This window comes from Amblyraja radiata, chromosome 12 (assembly GCF_010909765.2).
Source record: "Amblyraja radiata isolate CabotCenter1 chromosome 12, sAmbRad1.1.pri, whole genome shotgun sequence".
In the NCBI taxonomy this organism is placed as follows: Eukaryota; Metazoa; Chordata; class Chondrichthyes; order Rajiformes; family Rajidae; genus Amblyraja; species Amblyraja radiata.
This window is the reverse complement of record NC_045967.1, coordinates 50,281,745-50,300,916: the sequence shown is the minus strand read 5'-3', so window position 1 is coordinate 50,300,916 and position 19,172 is coordinate 50,281,745. Positions and strand designations below refer to the sequence as shown.

Here is a 19,172-nt window from a genome sequence, read left to right as displayed (position 1 = left end):
AAAGAACTTGGATCTGTGTTCAATAGAATGAGTGATTGTCTTTTGGAAACATTTGATCAGATGGGGACATAGTGTAGATATTAAAACTGTTCCACTCGTCAGAGAGTCTCATTGAGATGAGAGGACAGAAGCCATTTAAAACTGAGGTATGTTTCTTGCAGAGGGTTTTGAATCACTGGAATTATCTCTGCAGAGGGTTGGAAGGCAAGATCTTTGTAGGTATTTAAAGAGGAGGTAGATGGAATCTTTCAACGATTGAGGTATTTCAGGACTATGGGAACCTCTGAACTAAAAAGGAATTGAGGCCTGCAACAGATTAGGCACAATAGTGCTGAATGCTGGGTCCTATTTGCGATACCTGGCTATCTTTATCATATTCTGAATTTCTTATGCATTGTTGCGTTTTCTTTTTTCATATAATGTGTGTCAATATATACGATAAATTGCAAGACTTTTTGTACTTCAATGGCAAAGCATATTTTCCTACATTTACATTTGATTTTCAATTAGAAGATATCCATAAACTGCACATTAGTATTTTACTGTCAAATCGGACTCAAAATTGAGATTCCATTATTTTAATGAAGGAAGTAGGCTGTTAAATTTTGCACGCGTGATAAGTTAATTCTCATTAAAATCTGTAGGAGGGAAGTATTGGACCTAAACTTACAGCTCTCTTGTATAATTAAAGATTCTATTGCAACCACCACTGTTATCAGAAGAACTTGAAACAGAAGTTACTGTTTCTTATTCTTTTGGTAATTGTAAAGGGGCATGTATTTGAAGAAATCTTGATGTCCCATTTTGTTTGCAAATGTCATTTTAAGTTAGCCGAATGGAATAAGATGTCTCCGTTAAAGGAGAAGTCCAAATAGTTTTCAGTTTCATTTGAACAACTACTGATTTTTGGTCACGAGTTTCATGATGCGTTGCTTATGCAGAAAGTTAAGGGAATGTTTTTTTCCACTCATTTTATTTTATTGTCTGCATCCAAACGTTTCATGTTTCAGGTAGGTAGGAGAATCAGGTAGGTTAAGGTGGACTGAGAAGAGGTGTTCAGAGAAACGATCGCCGAGATCAAGCGCAGACTCGGCGATCGTTTCGCTGAACACCTTCGCTCAGTCCAACTTAACCTACTTGATCTCCCGGTTGCTCAGCACATTAACTCACCCTCCCATTCCCAATCTGGCCTTTCTGTCCTGGGCCTCCTCCATTGTCAGAGTGAGGCCCAGCGCAAATTGGAGGAACAGCACCTCATATTTCGCTTGTTTAGGAAGGAACTGCAGATGCTAGAAAAATCGAAGGTAGACAAAAAAGCTGGAGAAACTCAGCGGGTGAGGCAGCATCTATGGAGCGAAGGAATAGGCGACGTTTCGGGTCGAGACACTTCAGACTGATGTTGGGTGGGGGGAGGACGGGAAAAAATAAAGTAAGAGGCGGAGACAGTAGGCTGTGGGGGAGAGCTGGGGCGGGGAAGGAAGGAGCAAGCAAGGACTACCTGAAATTGGAGAAGTCAATGTTCATATCGCTGGGGGTGTAAACTACCCAAGCAAAATATGAGGCGCTGTTCCTCCAATTTGCGGTGGGACTCACTCTGGCCATGGAGGAGGCCCAGGACAGAAAGGTCAGATTCGGCATGGGAGGGGGAGTTGAAGTGCTGAGCCACCGGGAGATCAGGTTGGTTATTGCGAACTGAGCGGAGGTGTTGGGCAAAGCGATCGCCAAGCCTGCGCTTGGTCTCACCGATGTAGAGCAGTTGACACCTGGAACAGCGGATGCAATAGATGAGGTTGGATGAGGTACAGGTGAACCTCTGCCTCACCTGGAAAGATTGCTTAGGTCCTTGGATGAAGTCGAGGGGGGAGGTAAAGCGACAAGGGTAGCATTTCCTGCAGTTGCAAGGGAAAGTACCAGGGGAGGGTGGGAAGGGATGTATTTCTTGTCCTGGGCCTCCTCCATAGCCAGAGTGAGTCCCACCGCAAATTGGAGGAACAGCACTTCCCTCATATTTCGCTTGTGTAGTTTATACCCCAGCGATATGAACATTGACCTCCAATTTCAGGTAGTCGTTGTTTTCTCCTTCCTTCCCCACCGCTTCCCAGCTCTCCCACAGCCTACCTCTTCTCCCACCTCTTCCTTTCTTTTTCCTGCCCCAACCCTGATATCAGTCTGAAGAAGGGTCTCGACCCGAAACGTTGCCTATTCCTTCGCTCCATTGATGCTGCCTCACCCGCTGAGTTTCTCCAGTTTTTTTGTCTACCTTCATATTTTGCTTGGGTAGTTTACACCCCAGCAGTATGAACATTGACTTCTCTAACTTCAAGTAGCCCTTGCTTTCCCTCTCTCTCCATCCCCTCCCCTTCCCAGTTTTCCCACTAGTTCTACTCTGTCCGACTACATTCTATCTCTGTCCCGCCCAATCCCCTGACATCAGTCTGAAGGGTCCCGACCCAAAACATCACCCATTCCTTCTCTCCAGAGATGCTGCCTGAGTTACTCCAGCATTTCGTGTCTACCGTACGTTTGAAAGTCCCCTACTTTGTTGTGCCTAGGGCTATTTGATGAACATGAATGGGGGGAATAATAGAATATGTTTAAATTATTCAAAATATTTTGTGTTCTATTCTAATAATTTATTATTTTTAAGACTTTTCAGTCATCGAGAACCTGATTCTGATGAAGTGGCAGTGAAAAGGAAAGGAAGACAAAGCCCAAATGCAAAGCTTATCAAGACACTGGTGTTTTTCTTTCTAGAGAGTGAGGTAGGCTGCCATCTGTGCTTACATTACACTCCATGAACCAAGAGAAACCTTTAGTGTGTGTGTGTATGTGTGTGTATGTGTATGTGTGTGTGTGTGTGTTGTTTACTAAGAATTTTAATTTGGTTTGCTTGGTTTCATCCCAATAATTCTTTTTTTGCAAGATCATATCAGTTACACCATCTTATATTTTGCTTTAATTCAGTTTGGGGTGGGGGGAGCTCCTTGTCCATTTGTGCTGACTGCACATCCATCTAGTCAAGAAGTATAGAAAATCAGTTATTTACAGTTGCTGCTTCACATTGGTCAATGCAGCCCAAATGATTTCATCTATATTTTTTTGTGGCTGCCTTCACGGGTGGTCTTATTTCCCTGATGGTATAAACACTAAAGGGGCTGTCCCACTTGGAGGACCTAATTGGCGAGTTTAGAAGAGTTTGAAAAAATGACATGTTGAAGACCTCCTTCGATTATGTTGAAGACCAGCTTCGACTAGATACGATTAGCTACGACTAACTTCGGGGAAAATTGGACACCGAATAGTGGAGAGTGAAGACGACCTCCTTCGATCTCCTTCGACCTCCCTTCGACTATGATGAAGACTCTACGACTACCTTTGACTACCCTCGATTACCTACGACTAACATGCCGACCTACTACGACTAAACCTACGAGTAAAAAAAGTATCATGGCGACCTTTTTTACTCGCGGGCATTTTTTAACATACTGGAAAAAAACCTAGCTGAGGCCTCGAGTACGCGGAGACCACTCTTGAGCACGAAGGAGAGTTACGAAGACCACCTATTCCTATAAGACTGATTCCTGGGATGTCAGGACTTTCATATGAAGAAAGACTGGATAGACTCGGCTTGTACTCGCTAGAATTTAGAAGATTGAGGGGGAATCTTATAGAAACTTACAAAATTCTTAAGGGGTCGGACAGGCTAGATGCAGGAAGATTGTTCCCGATGTTGGGGAAGTCCAGAACAAGGGGTCACAGTTTAAGGATAAGGGGGAAATGTTTTAGGACCGAGATGAGAAAAACATTTTTCACACAGAGAGCGGTGAATCTCTGGAATTCTCTGCCACAGAAGGTAGTTGAGGCCAGTTCATTGGCTATATTTAAGAGGGAGTTAGATGTGGCCCTTGTGGCTAAAGGGATCAGGGGGTATGGAGAGAAGGCAGGTACAGGATACGGAGTTGGATGATCAGCCATGATCATATTGAATGGCTACTCCTGCACCTATTTTCTTTGTTTCTATGACCTCGTGTCTACCATGCTGCGAGTATGAGTCGAGGGCAAACTCGCCAGAACTCGCGGATTAGGTCGCCCAAGTGGGACAGCCCCTTAACTTGCACACAGCACTCGCCAGTTTTTTTTGTTTTTTTTGCCCTTCCAATTTGTGATTGCTAAATTACTCGTATGCAAGTTGATTTCCAGAGTTTCATACCAGTGAAGTCCTAATGTCTGTTAGCATACTGCAGTTTTGCATTAAACCTTTAAGCACCAGGCTCTTTATATATAGCTTTATATTTCCACCTGGACATGCAGTGCAAAATTTGCTTTTGCTTCCCATGGAAAAAAGTTAAGTATTTACCAAATTCGCACCAGGCAGGCTATAGTGGAGGGAAGGTGAAATCATAATGACAAATTTTGTGTTCTTGGATAAGTATTTTTAAACAACTTAATATAGGAATGTTACAAAATTTTGACATTTAAAAAATCAAGCCTGTAATTGATCCCGTTAGATAAAGCATAAAAAGAACTTTAATACCTAATTCACTTTCATATCTTCAGTATTAAAAATGTTAGGGTCATTTTCATACTCGGAAATTAGCATCTTGTTCCCTATTGCTTTTCCATTGACTTAACACAAAAGCTGTGATCGAGGACAGTCAAAAGCCCATAACTTTCTTAAAAATTAAGAGAACTGAATGAAATTTTCAGTTATTATAGATTGAAGCATTCTGAAACAAATATGAAACATCTTACTTGGATGACCTGAAATTATAGGATATAATTAGTTAGTTACCTAATTGTAGCTAATTACAAAATTGACCGTTGTGACAGAAATAGTAATAAACACCCAGATTGCCTTGAAAATTCAAAAATGTGATATTCTCAAGATCAGAACTTTAATATTATTGTATTATATGCTGTAAGTCCGTAACAGATTGGTAAGGAAATTACAATTTCTAGCAAAAGACCAAGTGTTTATGGAGAAGATCAATTGCTAGCTGGTATATTGGCATATCATAATCAGTAGCATCATCATGCTCCTCAGATTGTAACCAATAAGCAACTCTGTGCACCTTGTTTTTCTTCAACTTTTCAATTTTGGCATTGTAAACTACAAGTTTTTGGTCTTCAAACCACGCATGACATGCCTTTCTGCCCACTACTTTCCCATTAACAATGTCCTGTAGATCATCACATTTGGAGTAGTCCAAATTAGGGTAATCTCTGCGAATGCTGTCTAAATCAGTTTCTTTTGCTGGGCATTTGGATTGGCAATTTTGCATTTCTTCATCGGAGAAATCTGTTTAAAATGTAAAGAAAAAAAAACACTGAACAGCATTAACAGAAACAAGTTACACTTACAAAATTCTTAAGGGGTTGGACAGGCTAGATGCAGGAAGATTGCTCCCGATGTTGGGGAAGTCCAGGACAAGGGGTCACAGCTTAAGGATAAGGGGAAAATCCTTTAAAACGAGATGAGAAGAACCTTTTTCACACAGAGAGTGGTGAATCTCTGGAACTCCCTGCCACAGAGGGTAGTCGAGGCCAGTTCATTGGCTATATTTAAGAGGGAGTTAGATGTGGCCCTTGTGGCTAAGGGGATCAGAGGGTATGGAGAGAAGGCAGGTACGGGATACTGAGTTGGATGATCAGCCATGATCATATTGAATGGCGGTGCAGGCTCGAAGGGCCGAATGGCCTACTCATGCACCTAATTTCTATGTTTCTATGTTTCTAAGTTATTATTTGCAGTTTGAGAAAAAAAGGTAGAAATGATAAAGTTAAATGCTAAAACAGATAGTAAATACCCAACAAAAAAATTCATATTCATCAGTGTCATCAAATCAATTAAATTCATCTAATCAATTAAATTAATCTAAATTCACTTACTAGATCGAAACATCTATCCATTTCTTAAGAAAAGGCTAAATGTTTAAATAGCCTAAGTATCCAAATAACAAATAACAAACTGATCCCATTCACACATGAATTCACAATATAACATGATTTTTAAATCTCACTTTGTCATGAATTTATATGCCAAATGGAAGGAATTTAATGTTTAATTCCCATAAATTAATCCAGAAATATCCACTCTCAAGATAATCAAAATCATTATTTTTTGCACAATACATCTGACTAAAACTGTACTGTGGATATTTAGTATGAAAATATTGATCATGGATGGACAATAACACAAAATATAGATGATTTAGATTTTCTTATGACATGATTGTGCAAAAAAATAATGATTTTGATTATCTTGAGAGTGGATGTTTCTGGAATGTGATCGATTGGAATATTGCCGTTGCCATAAAATTAAGCCCATATCGGCAGGCAAGACACGGCCGATTCGTATGTGGGCCTAAATAACATTTTTCGCATCATAAGATTAAAATGAAGCCACACCAAAAAGCAAAACGACATACCTTTTGTTTTGTCCTGATATTGCGATCCGTGATATTGAAGGCATTTTTAGTCGCGTTTAAGTTCAATCCAGCGACGGAATGGTCCATTAAATTTTAAAAAACTGGAAGCGTGTACGATTTTTCTTCATCAGCTAGCAGCCCGAGGAAATCCCTCTCTGACAACCAATACAAACCAGCATTTTAATCCCCCCCCCAAAAAGCCTCCGGAATCGCACGCACAGGCAGTGGCAGGGCTGGAGTACCGGTGATGGTAGGATTTGTAACAACGCTACTTAATAGTATGGGGTGTGTGCTGAGATTCTTTATATTGAAGGATGTCTACTTCCTAAACAGGCAAACTTAGTGTTCAGATTTTCATTTCAAATGAGTGAAAGGAGAAATGAGACTAGATACATGTTGGAGATGTTGCACTTAATTGTACGATGATTTTTTTGGATGCTTTATTTGTATTGCATTGAAATCCCATGATTGGATTTAATCATGCTTTATTTTTCCATTGCCAGCTGCACGAGCATGCTGCTTATCTTGTAGATAGCATGTGGGATTGTGCACCAGATATACTCAAAGATTGGGAATGCATGGCTAGCCTACTTTTAGAAGAACCACTCAATGGGGAAGAAGGTAAATTTTATATTTAAACTTGCCTTTTCTTATGCTGGATAAATGATTGAAGCTCAGAAGTAAAAAATAACTATTAAATAGAATATATTGAAAAAGACAATTGTTCTTAATTATAATGCTTCAAATATAATGTACTATGCTCAAACATTGTACAAGATATACACTCTGTGGCATTTATGTGTCAATATAATCATGTTCCAAGTTTTGAACTGTACGAAGCAGTTAGGTTCCACGTTAATATGTATCATGTGGAATACCATTGAAATTTGAAAATATAGACTTGATGTCCCTTGGTTTAGTGCAGAATAACCTTGATATGTCATTGTTCCTGATCTAGCCCATCACAGTGTTGTCATCTGCGAACTTGTAGATGGAGTTAGAGTTGAATTTGGCTGCACAGCCATGAGTGTATAGGAAGTATAGTAGGGAACTGAGAACACATCCTTGCGGGGCACCAGTCTCAACAGTTATTGTGGGGGAGGATATGTGGGAGATGCTGGATTACTGTTGGTTTTCAAAAATAGTTGTGCAATTAACCAATGACAACATCGATTCTTAGGTGTGAGAGCATACGGAAACTTAAGTCCTATCTGTCAAGAATATTAAGCTGCCATTTTTCAATTTGACTCATCATTAATTGGGGATAATTGAGGAATAGTTGCTAAATTTGCTGATGATACAATGTAGGTAGGATAGTAAGTTATAAAGAGGACATGAGAGAGGTTAATTAAGTGGGCAAAGGTCTGGTAAATGATGCACAATGTGGTGGAATATGTAATTTATTTTTGCAAGAAAGCAGGCTATTATCTAGATGGTGAGAGTGCAAACTGAGATGCCAAGGGACTTGAGCATTTAATGGCAAAGTGTTGCTGCAGTTATGGAAGACGGTGCAATCATATATTTGTATTTAAAGCATTCTTATTTAATTGCAACACCAACAAGGACACTTCGGGAGATAACATTTAGTTTGAACTGACTAATTATTTTACACCAAATTGCTGTCAGATACTATAACATATTCTTTACTGTGAAAATGTTGTATTGCGTTGATTACTAAGCATACACAAACTTTGACCATTATTAAAGGTTTACATTTTTAATTTGTGATAAAATAAAAGGCATCTCTAATTTGATACTGTACTCAATATCAGAAAGCATTGTGTAACGTAACCGTATTTAGTTGAATATTTCTATTCCGGTGATTTTTGCTGACATGCAGAGGAAGTAAGCAAGCACGTTTCCTTGGTGCAGACCTTGGTCAGTGTCAAGATTTTAATAGCAGTTTGTTATTCCACATATTGCACCCTTTCTGCAACCTGTGAAACACTGCAAAGGTATTGAAACAACATTTTTCTGAGGTTGAGTGTTCTTGAAAGTGATTAATGGCAGCAGCTGTTATCTTTACATTCTTTTGTCAATAAGTAACTTATACTTTTTTTCCCCAGTGCTGACAGACAGGCAGGAGAGTGCACTTGTTGAAATTATGCTTTGCACAATAAGGCAGACTGTGGAGTGTCATCCTCCAATTGGCAGAAGTTCTGGCAGAAAGGTATGGAGATGATATTCAAAAATCAAAGTTAATCTTTCAAGCAAAATTTGTATTTTTATTTTAACTGGAGTATAATTAATTGCCAGATTTGGTATTTTTAAAAGCTGAATAAGTTTGGTGTTTGGTGCCTTAATCCACATGACATTGAAGCTGATGGGTAATTTAGTTCTTCCTTCAATACTACATGTTTTTTTATGCAGTAGTATCTCTGGTGGGATGCAACTCCTTTGCAGACGGATGTAAAGGGCAATACGAGCAACTCCTAGTCTAAATGGCCCAACCTAGAATATCACTTTGCACAGTAGCTGGCTGAGTGCAAGGGCAAGGGCTTTGTGGTAATGTCATCAGTTGGCTTATGAATGCTGTCATCTTGGTATAGTTCAACTGACACGTGCTTTTCTGCTGTTTGCTCTCTGTGGTGACTCCGTAATTCAAAATAACCTGTTGGTCGACAGCTAATTGGAGTGCCTTCATCTCCTCATAAAACAATGCCATAATGGTGTCTACTTGAGTCGACATCATCAATATGCTGGGCTTCGACCCGATCAGTCTGACCTTGTATATTTTACATTGGCTGCAATGGAGGGTGAGACATTGCCCAACGGATTTAGAATAGAGCTAGGCAACATCCATGCTTGGGACCAATGGACTCCCCTATCCAGATACAAGCCTTGCACAAGCTTGTATCTGGATGCCCACCTCCGCTTTCACATTTTCACCTAAACCTTCTGGCAAGGCACTGAATATCGTGTTGTGCGTGCCCACCAGAATGCATCTTCATGCTCTTCTTCAGATCTAGAACTCATGTCATCAAGTCATTTGATATAAAAAAGACAAAGCGATGGAGGTCAGTGTCCATGGAGAGAGAAGCAGAATTAAAATTTCGTATTAATGACCCTGCATCAGAACTGGGAAAATTTAGAAAAAGGACTTGTTCTATATTGCAGGAAGATGGGGGACAGGCAGGGTGAAGAAAAGGAATACCGAGGGGGTGAAAACCAAGATAAAATTGATAAATTCCTGGTGACTGACAGATGGTATAAATACTTTATGGCACTTGATTTGTCTGAAGAAGGTATAGGTAGAGTAGAGATTAATATTTAAGAATGAGCAATGCTGAAACTGTAAGATGCAACCTACAATGCTAGAAATATTAAATAAAAGAATATGCTGGGAAAGCACCTGTCAGACAAGACCTGTGGTGAGAGAAAAACTGAGTGACATTAGAACTTGTCAGGGATTGAAAAGCAAAAAACAAAACTTACTGATGTGGAGATCTAATGTATAAAAGACAAAAATGCCAGAAACACTTTACCAAGCAGCATCCACTGGGAGAAAAATTAAACCAGTGCACCAGATTTATGATCTGCCTCATTACAACCTTCCACCAAATAGTAACCAAAAACATAACCCTGTTCTTCTTCCCACCAAGCCTCCGAAAAGCTCCCTACATTCACCTGTTCTGTTGGAATGGCCAGTTCCAATTCAAACTGGAGGGTAATCTGAAATTGTGAATTTATTGTTGAATCCTGGGAACTGGAGCATACTGAGATGGAAGATACGATGTTGTTCTTTTTCCCTGCATTGGCTATTATTAGAATCATATACAAGGTCAATGACGGAGCATGGAATGCGACAGAGAATTGGTGTATTATCTCTAAACTAAACATTAAATGCATTAAAAGGTCTTGGGCACTTAATGGGAGCCTTATTTAAAGAAATTTACGACGTGACCCAAACATAGATACTGGGATTGCAATGCGAAGAATTTTAGTAAGCCTTGCATTAGATAATAGGTGCAGGAGTAGGCCATTCGGCCCTTCGAGCCAGCACCACCATTCGATGTGATCATGGCTGATCATCCACAATCAGTACCCTGTTCCTGCCTTCTCCCCATATAATAGACAATAGATTCTATGGATGTTTAGGAGACAAGCAATTTCATTGTGTTGCTACTCTATATTGAATGAACCTTTAATTTGAGTTGCACACTTTTAATGCTGAAGAATGATATTCACAAAGTTGTATTTCTCTAGTGATGGACAATATGGCAATAGATTTTATAAAAGTAAATTTCAAGTTGTTAGGAGGAAAAAATGTTATTATTTACAACTTTATTTTTGCTTAATTTGTTCTTTTTAATGCACATTTTTAGTACTTTGCTTTTCAAGATTAGTAGAGAGAACTGTAAAGCGAGCAGGTAAAGAAGTTAGAATATGTTAATGTGAAATCAGTAATGATGGTGATTTAAATATATTAATGTGAAATCAGTAATGATGGTGTTTTAAATATGTTAATGTGAAATCAGTAATGATGGTGTTTTAAATATGTTAATGTGAAATCAGTAATGATGGTGTTTTAAATATGTTAATGTGAAATCAGTAATGATGGTGTTTTAAATATGCTATTATTAGGTATTGACTGCAAAAGAGAAAAAAGGTCAATTGGACGATCGTACTAGAATTACGGAACAATTTACGACCGCTCTTCCACAGCTCTTGGCAAAGGTAAAATTATTTTAAGTTTTCAATGCTATTAAAATATTTCTGGAATTTAATTTTTTTTCAGTTGTGTCACTTGAGTTTCAGGTTTCTGACTCGAGCAATTGTAAAACAATGGATGTTTCTGGTGTTATAATTAAACATTTGTTTCAAAAGTATCATTACACTAGCACTCCTCCTTCCGCTACACTTAATTGCTTGTACAGTGCATGAAATTCTTAAGAATTCCAGGTATCATTTTACCATAATGGTAGTTAGAAATTTAAGGTAAGAATTGTGGTTGCTGAGTAACATAAGAATGAGAGATATATATAGCTGAACGTTTTAAGACGCTCTGCTTAAGATCTCCGTGGTATAAAATGACCCACGTGTGGAGAGTGCCAACATGGTTGGTGGTGCTGCTCCTTTCTCAGAATTTTGAAGGTATAAGCTCAAATTCTACCTTGGACTCGTTTGGCTGACAAATGCAATACTAGCAATAGCCTTCCTTCTGTTGGCCATGTAATAATGCCAAAACTTCGTAAAATCCAAGGGACTCTTGACTGTCCCTTAGAATTAATTTAATGTTGAGCTTTGTTCATAATACTGAGATATTAAGTAGGCCTCGGTAAAACATTAGCTTATACTGTTTACTTTCCATCACGTTAACCCAGTGTGAAAGATAGCACACCACTATATGAAAACTCCATGTATTTTATTCCCAGTGAAGCAAAGATAGAGGCTAACAATGGTAAACCCAATCAATAAAGACTAATATAAAGACACAAAACAAAGGCAAATATAAAAATTAGACATTTACATTTCAAATATCTAGTTGGTAACTGAAGCTGTCATAAGTTGTATTAAAACCACTTTGGACCCCCAATAGGTAGACCAAAGCATTATATGTAGTGAGACGCAAGAGTTAAAGAGAAATCACTATAAACTAGTGGCTGATAGGAAAACTAATATGAATTAATGGAATTTGCCCTGTCTATCAGGATGCCTGGAAAACTAGTTTGAAATTGTATTAAAGGCGTACGGAGTTTGCGATTGACCCCAGAGTCACCGCCGTCGATCTTCATGAATCTAGGCGAGATCTTATTTTAACATTATAGGTAGGAGCTGGTTTAATCAGGCAGGAGAATTTAGTATGAAGGATTTTATGTTCAGAGTAGAGGAATGGCTGTTTAATTTAAAATGTCTTAACTGTGGTTTTTGATGTTGAATTCAGGACTGAATTCTGGACTGAGGGATGGATTTGGCAGCATTCTGGAACCAATTGATTTGGGGATTAAGAATGAAAATTAAGTTCATGTCATTCACAGTGCTCTCCATAATGTTTGGGACAAAGACCCATCATTTATTTATTTGTCTCTGTACTCCACAATTTGAGATTTGTAATAGAAAAAAAATCACATGTGGTTAAAATGCACATTGTCAGATTTTAATAAAGGACATTTTTATACATTTTGGTTTCACCATGTAGAAATTACAGCAGTGTTTATAAAAAGTCCCCCCATCTCAGGGCACCACAATGTTTGGGACACAGCAATGTAATGTAAATGAAAGTAGTTATGTTTAGTATTTTGTTGCATATCCTTTGCATACAATGACTGCTTGAAGTCTGTGATTCATGGACATCACCAGTTGCTGGGTGTCTTCTCTGGTGATGCTCTGCCAGGCCTGTATTGCAGCCATCTTTAGCCTATGCTTGTTTTGGGGGCTAGTCTCCTTCAGTGTTCTCTTCAGCATAAAAAAGGCATGCTCAGATTGGGTCATTGACTTGGCCACTCAAGCATTGACCATTTTTTAGCTTTGAAAACCTCCTTTATTGCTTCAGCAGTATGTTTGGGATCATTGTCTTGCTGTAGAATGAACCGCCATCCAAAGAGTTTTGAGGCATTTGTTTGAACTTGAGCAAATAGGATGTGTCTATACACTTCAGAATTCATTATGCTACTACCATCAGCAGTTGTATCATCAATGAATATAAGTGAGCCAGTACCTTCAGCAGCCATACATGCCCAGATTAAGTGGTATGCTTTGGATCTTGGGCAGTTCCTTCTCTTCTCCATACTTTTGCTCTTGCCATCACTCTGATATAAGTTAACCTTCGTCTCATCTGTCCACAAAACCTTTTTCCAAAACTGTGGATGCTCTTTTAAGTACTTCTTGGCAAACTGTAACCTGGCCATCCTATTTTTCCGGCTAACCAGTGGTTTGCGTCTTGCAGTGTAGCCTCTGTATTTCTGTTCATGAAGTCTTCTGCAGACAGTGGTCATTGACTAATCCACAACTGACTCCTGAAGAGTGTTTCTGATCTGTTAGACAGGTGTTTGGGGATTTGTCTTTATTATAGAGAGAATTCTTCAGTCATCAGCTGTGGAGGTCTTCCTTGGCCTGCCAGTCCCTTTGCGATTAGTAAGCTAACCAGTGCTTTCTTTGTTAATGATGTTCCAAACAGTTGATTTTGGTAAGCCTAAGGTTTGGCTGTTGTCTCTAACAGTTGTATTCTTTTTTTCTCACCCATAATGGCTTATTTGACTTTCATTGACACAACTTGCCTGGTCCTCATGTTGATAAACAGCAATAAATGTTTCCAAAGGTGATGGAAAGACTGGAGGAAAGACTAGGTGCTGAGAGCTCTCTTATACCTGCATTAAGGAGGCATTTAAACATACCTGAGCAATTACAAACACCTGTGAAGCCATGTGTCCCAAAGCTGAAGTGGGGGGACTATGTATAAACACAGCTGTAATTTCTACATGGTGAAACCAAAATGTATAAAAATGGAAAAAGGGTTTCGGCCCGAAACGTTACCTATTTCCTTCGCTCCATAGATGCTGCTGCACCAGCTGAGTTTATACAGCATTTTTGTGTACCCTGGCCTGTAATAAACTCTGACAATGTGCACTTTAACCACGTGATTTTTTTCTATTACAAATCTCAAATTGTGGAGTACAGAGGCAAATAAATAAATAACGGGTCTTTTCCCCAAACATTATGGAGGGCACTGTATCCAAATAACAATCAATAATGGAGCAGTTTCAATGTATTTCATATCCTTTTGCTGCTCTGATGTTTCTCTTTGTGTTAAGGAAGACTGCATGATTTCAGATCAATTCATTAATTTTATTTCTTATCTAGAAAATAAAGTCTCATGGATGTTGTATGAGGATAAATGTTGGCACAAGGGAAATTACATGCTTGTCTCAAAATCACAATTTTACTCCACCTGATTGGGAAGATGGTTGTCTCTGACAATGTAGCATTTTCTCAGTACCTCAAAGTGTTTGCTGGGATTATATCAATTACCTCTGACTCACATGTGCAGCGTTGTTCCTGTGCCAAGGCTGACATCTTGCGTAAAGGAATCCTGAGGTCATCCCAAGAATGCAGTTTAAACATGGGCTACTTATGTGTAATTTTGTTATTCCTTATTGTCTTCATTTCATATGGTTCAGAAACTCATTTTCTCAAAAGGCTGTGCAGGTAGAATCTTTCATCACAAATTCAACAGTGCGTGGATGAGCACTTGACGTGCAATAACCTGCTTATAGAACTGGGAAGTGGAGTCAGTTCATTTGACAGGCATGAACATGAAAAGCTACCTTTGTTTCTGTACATTTCTGTGGTCTGTTATTGATTTATTTGATACAAATTTTCATTTTCTCCCTACGAACAGTATTCTATTGATGCAGAGAAAGTGACGAACCTTTTGCAGTTGCCACTATTTTTTGACTTGGAGATCTATACAACTGGTCGACTAGAAAAGGTAAAAAATAATGCAGTTCCATGTGTTCTGATTCCCTCAGAATTAAGAGCTATATTTGTTATGCAAGTTCTATTCTATTCTCAAATTTCAACAGAAAATATGAGGGAATTTTAGTTACTGAACATTGAATGCATTGACTTTGAAAGAAAATAGATGAAAATGGTATAACCTCACTAAAGTAGACTGCAGTGGCTAGATGAGATGTATATGATCTTCGATTCTGCAAATAACATTTTTTTAAATGAGGCTTGATTTATTTTATATAAATTGCTGTGATGGTGTAAAGAAATGCCTTGAACTGAACTTGCAAGGAAATTTAGAACAATATTGCAATCCTCTAATTCTTCATTTATGATGAAGGATGCAGACCCAAATTAGTAGCCTGTTTTTTTAAATTACATTGAAAGCTAAAGTTTGTGTGTATTTCCAGCATGGCTTATCATTTAAGTCTTAAGTTGGATGTGAAAGTATAAACATTTTCCTTTTTATTTTAAGTAAAAGTGATTTTGTTTAATTAATTGCCCTCCGTTTTGCCACAATAGCCTACGGTTTAAATTTTGTAAATATTCAAGACTTGTAAGTGCAAAAAAAATATTGCAATTGTAACTCATGGGTGTGGCTGTAAAGTTAAATTGAGTTTACATTATAAAATCTGATAATTTGAATCTAGTATCGATATTAATCCAAATATTTTGCACTTTTTTTTCCCTCAAAGCACTTGGACGCTTTGTTGAAGCACGTGAAAGATATTGTGGCAAAGCATGTGGACACTGATGTCTTAGAAGCTTGTTCCAAAACTTACCATGCCCTCTGCAATGATGAATACACAATATACAACAGAGTGGACATATCGAGGAGCCAACTAATTGATGAGTTGGTTGATAAGTTCACTCACATGCTTGAAGATTTCTTGCAAGAGGTTTGTGTCAGAAGAATCACATACAATGCTTTTAATTATGTTACTTTTTTCATTCCAAGCTGGCTGCATGTAAGCATTTTTCCACTCGATTTTGGTATCATTTTTTTAGTGGTCTTCTGGCCTTCAGCAGTTTAAATTATTTCTGTATCTTGAAAGATTAAATAAGCCATTTAAAAAAAAGCATTTGTTAATAACATGCTTTTTTATCAAGATGTGATGGGGAAATTTGTCCGTGTGTGCATGTATAGACAATCAAGGGACAAAAATATTGCGAGTGGGTATGTGAACATTTAACACAGCATTGATGATATTGGTCATTTGGTTATTATCTTGAATATTTTTTATTAGTTTATTTCAGAATTGCAATAGAAAATTATGGATAAACCCAACAGTTATTTTGAATACGCAATGTACCTGCAGATGTAGTGACGTATAAAATGTATACAGTTGAAACTAAAGTTGGAATTCATTTTCTTGCATCAGACAGGATCATTTTGAAAATAGGCATTTAAGTTCAGAATTTAAGAACAGAAATCATCTGATGTTTCACTTAGTTGTATTATAATTTAATTATCTTACCAACTATTTTTGCTACAGATAGTATTAAATTTATAGTGGTTGGGTTTTCCATAGAAGAGAAAACTACAGGTCTGACACTTGCCCTGATCTGTGTTCAAGTATTATTTCCAGTTTTAAAACAAATGTCTGAATTGTGACTGAACTGTAGAGTTTTACAGCAAACATTGAAAAATCTACAGTGCATTTAGAAAGTATTCAGACCCCTTCACTTTTTCCACTTTTTGTTACATTACAGCCTTATTTTATAGTGGATTAAATTCTTTTTTTATCTTCAATCTCCACACAATACCCCAGAATGAAGAAGCGAAAACAAGTGTTTCGAAAATTTTGCAAAGTAATTAAAAAATAAATAACTGAAATATCACATTTACATAAGTATTCAGACCCTTCGCTAAATTGATTGGACATGATTTCCAAAGGCACGCCCCTGTCTATACAAGGTCCCACAGCTGACACTGCATGTCAGAGCAAAAACCAAACCATGAAGACGAAGGAATTGTCCGTAGACCTCCGAGACAGGATTGTGTCCCTCTGGGGAAGGGTATAGAACAATTTCTGCAGCATTGCAGGTCCCGAAGAGCACAGAGGCCTCCATCATTCTTAAATGGAGGAACTTCGGAACCACCAGGAGTCTTCATAGAGAGTCACCCGGTCAAACTGAGCAATCGGGGGAGAAGGGCCTGGGTCACGGAGGTGACCAAGAACCCGATGGTCATTCTGACAGAGCTCCAGAGTTCCTCTGTGGAGATGGGAGAACGTTCCAGAAGGACAACTATATCTGCAGCACTCCGCCAATCAGGCCTTTATGGTAGAATGGGCAGACGGAAGCCACTCCTCAGTAAAAGGCACATGACAGTCTGCTTGGAACAAGATTCTCTGGTCTAATGAAACCAAGATTGAACTCTTTGGCCTGAATGCCAAGATTCACGTCTGGAGGAAACCAGGCACCGCTCATCACCTGGCCAATACCATACACTAAGGGGCAGAGAAACACTAAGGGGCAGAAAACGCTGGTGGGTGTTGTGTACAGGCCACCTAACAGTAGTAGTGAAGTTGGAGATGGTATCAAACAGGAAATTAGAAATGCGTGCGACAAAGGCAAGACCGTTATAATGGGTGACTTCAATCTACATATAGATTGGGTGAATCAAATTGGCAGGGGTGCTGAGGAAGAGGATTTTTTGGAATGTATGCGGGATAGTTATCTAAATCAACATGTAGAGGAACCAACGAGAGAGCAGGCTATTTTAGACTGGGTATTGAGTAATGAGGAAGGGTTAGTTAGCAGTCTTGTTGTACGTGCCCCCTTGGGCAAGAGTGACCATAATATGGTTGAGTTCTTCATTAGGATGGAGAGTGACATTGTTAATTCAGAAACAATGGTTCTGAACTTAAAGAAAGGTAACTTTGAGGGTATGAGACGTGAATTGGCCAAGATTGACTGGCAATTAATTCTAAAAGGGTTGACGGTGGATATGCAATGGAAGACATTTAAAGACTGCATGGATGAACTACAAAAATTGTTCATCCCAGTTTGGCAAAAGAATAAATCAGGGAAGGTAGTGCATCCGTGGATAACAAGGGAAATCAGGGATAGCATCAAAGCGAAGGATGATGCATACAAATTAGCCAGAAAAAGCAGCATACCGGAGGACTGGGAGAAATTCAGAGACCAGCAGAGGAGGACAAAGGGCTTAATTAGGAAAGGAAAAATAGATTATGAAAGAAAACTGGCAGGGAACATAAAAACTGACTGCAAAAGTTTTTATAGATATGTGAAAAGAAAGAGATTAGTTAAAACAAATGTAGGTCCCTTGCAGTCAGAAACGGGTGAGTTGATCATGGGGAACAAGGATATGGCGGACCAATTGAATAACTACTTTGGTTCCGTCTTCACTAAGGAAGACATAAATAATCTGCCGGAAATAGCAGGGGACCGCGGGTCAAAGGAGTTGGAGGAATTGAGTGAAATCCAGGTTAGCCGGGAAGTGGTGTTGGGTAAATTAAATGGATTAAAGGCCGATAAATCCCCAGGGCCAGATAGGCTGCATCCCAGAGTACTTAAGGAAGTAGCTCCAGAAATAGTGGATGCATTAGTAATAATCTTTCAAAACTCTTTAGATTCTGGAGTAGTTCCTGAGGATTGGCGGGTAGCAAACGTAACCCCACTTTTTAAGAAGGGAGGGAGAGAGAAAACGGGGAATTACAGACCAGTTAGTCTAACATCGGTAGTGGGGAAACTGCTAGAGTCAGTTATTAAAGATGGGATAGCAGCACATTTGGAAAGTGGTGAAATCATTGGACAAAGTCAGCATGGATTTACAAAAGGTAAATCATGTCTGACGAATCTTATAGAATTTTTCGAGGATGTAACTAGTAGCGTGGATAGGGGCGAACCAGTGGATGTGGTGTATCTGGACTTCCAGAAGGCTTTCGACAAGGTCCCACATAAGAGATTAATTTACAAACTTAAAGCACACGGCATTGGGGGTTCAGTATTGATGTGGATAGAGAACTGGCTGGCAAACAGGAAGCAAAGAGTAGGAGTAAACGGGTCCTTTTCACAATGGCAGGCAGTGACTAGTGGGGTACCGCAAGGCTCAGTGCTGGGACCCCAGCTATTTACAATATATATTAATGATCTGGATGAGGGAATTGAAGGCAATATCTCCAAGTTTGCGGATGACACTAAGCTGGGGGGGGCAGTGTTAGCTGTGAGGAGGATGCTAGGAGACTGCAAGGTGACTTGGATAGGCTGGGTGAGTGGGCAAATGTTTGGCAGATGCAGTATAATGTGGATAAATGTGAGGTTATCCAT

At 38.9% G+C, this 19,172-nt stretch overlaps 1 protein-coding gene across 6 annotated transcripts in view; it reads left to right on the top strand.

Moving 5' to 3' along the window:
- Nucleotides 1–19,172, top strand: part of stag2 (stromal antigen 2) — a 148,046-nt gene that overhangs the window by 98,249 nt on the left and 30,625 nt on the right. For all 6 annotated transcript variants that reach the window (XM_033030739.1, XM_033030735.1, XM_033030736.1 and 3 more), the window contains 6 exons: nt 2,648–2,762; nt 6,932–7,049; nt 8,495–8,598; nt 11,013–11,105; nt 14,767–14,856; nt 15,572–15,775. In XM_033030739.1, the coding sequence (XP_032886630.1) occupies nt 2,648–2,762; nt 6,932–7,049; nt 8,495–8,598; nt 11,013–11,105; nt 14,767–14,856; nt 15,572–15,775 (724 nt within the window). The remainder of the gene's footprint in view (nt 1–2,647; nt 2,763–6,931; nt 7,050–8,494; nt 8,599–11,012; nt 11,106–14,766; nt 14,857–15,571; nt 15,776–19,172) is intronic.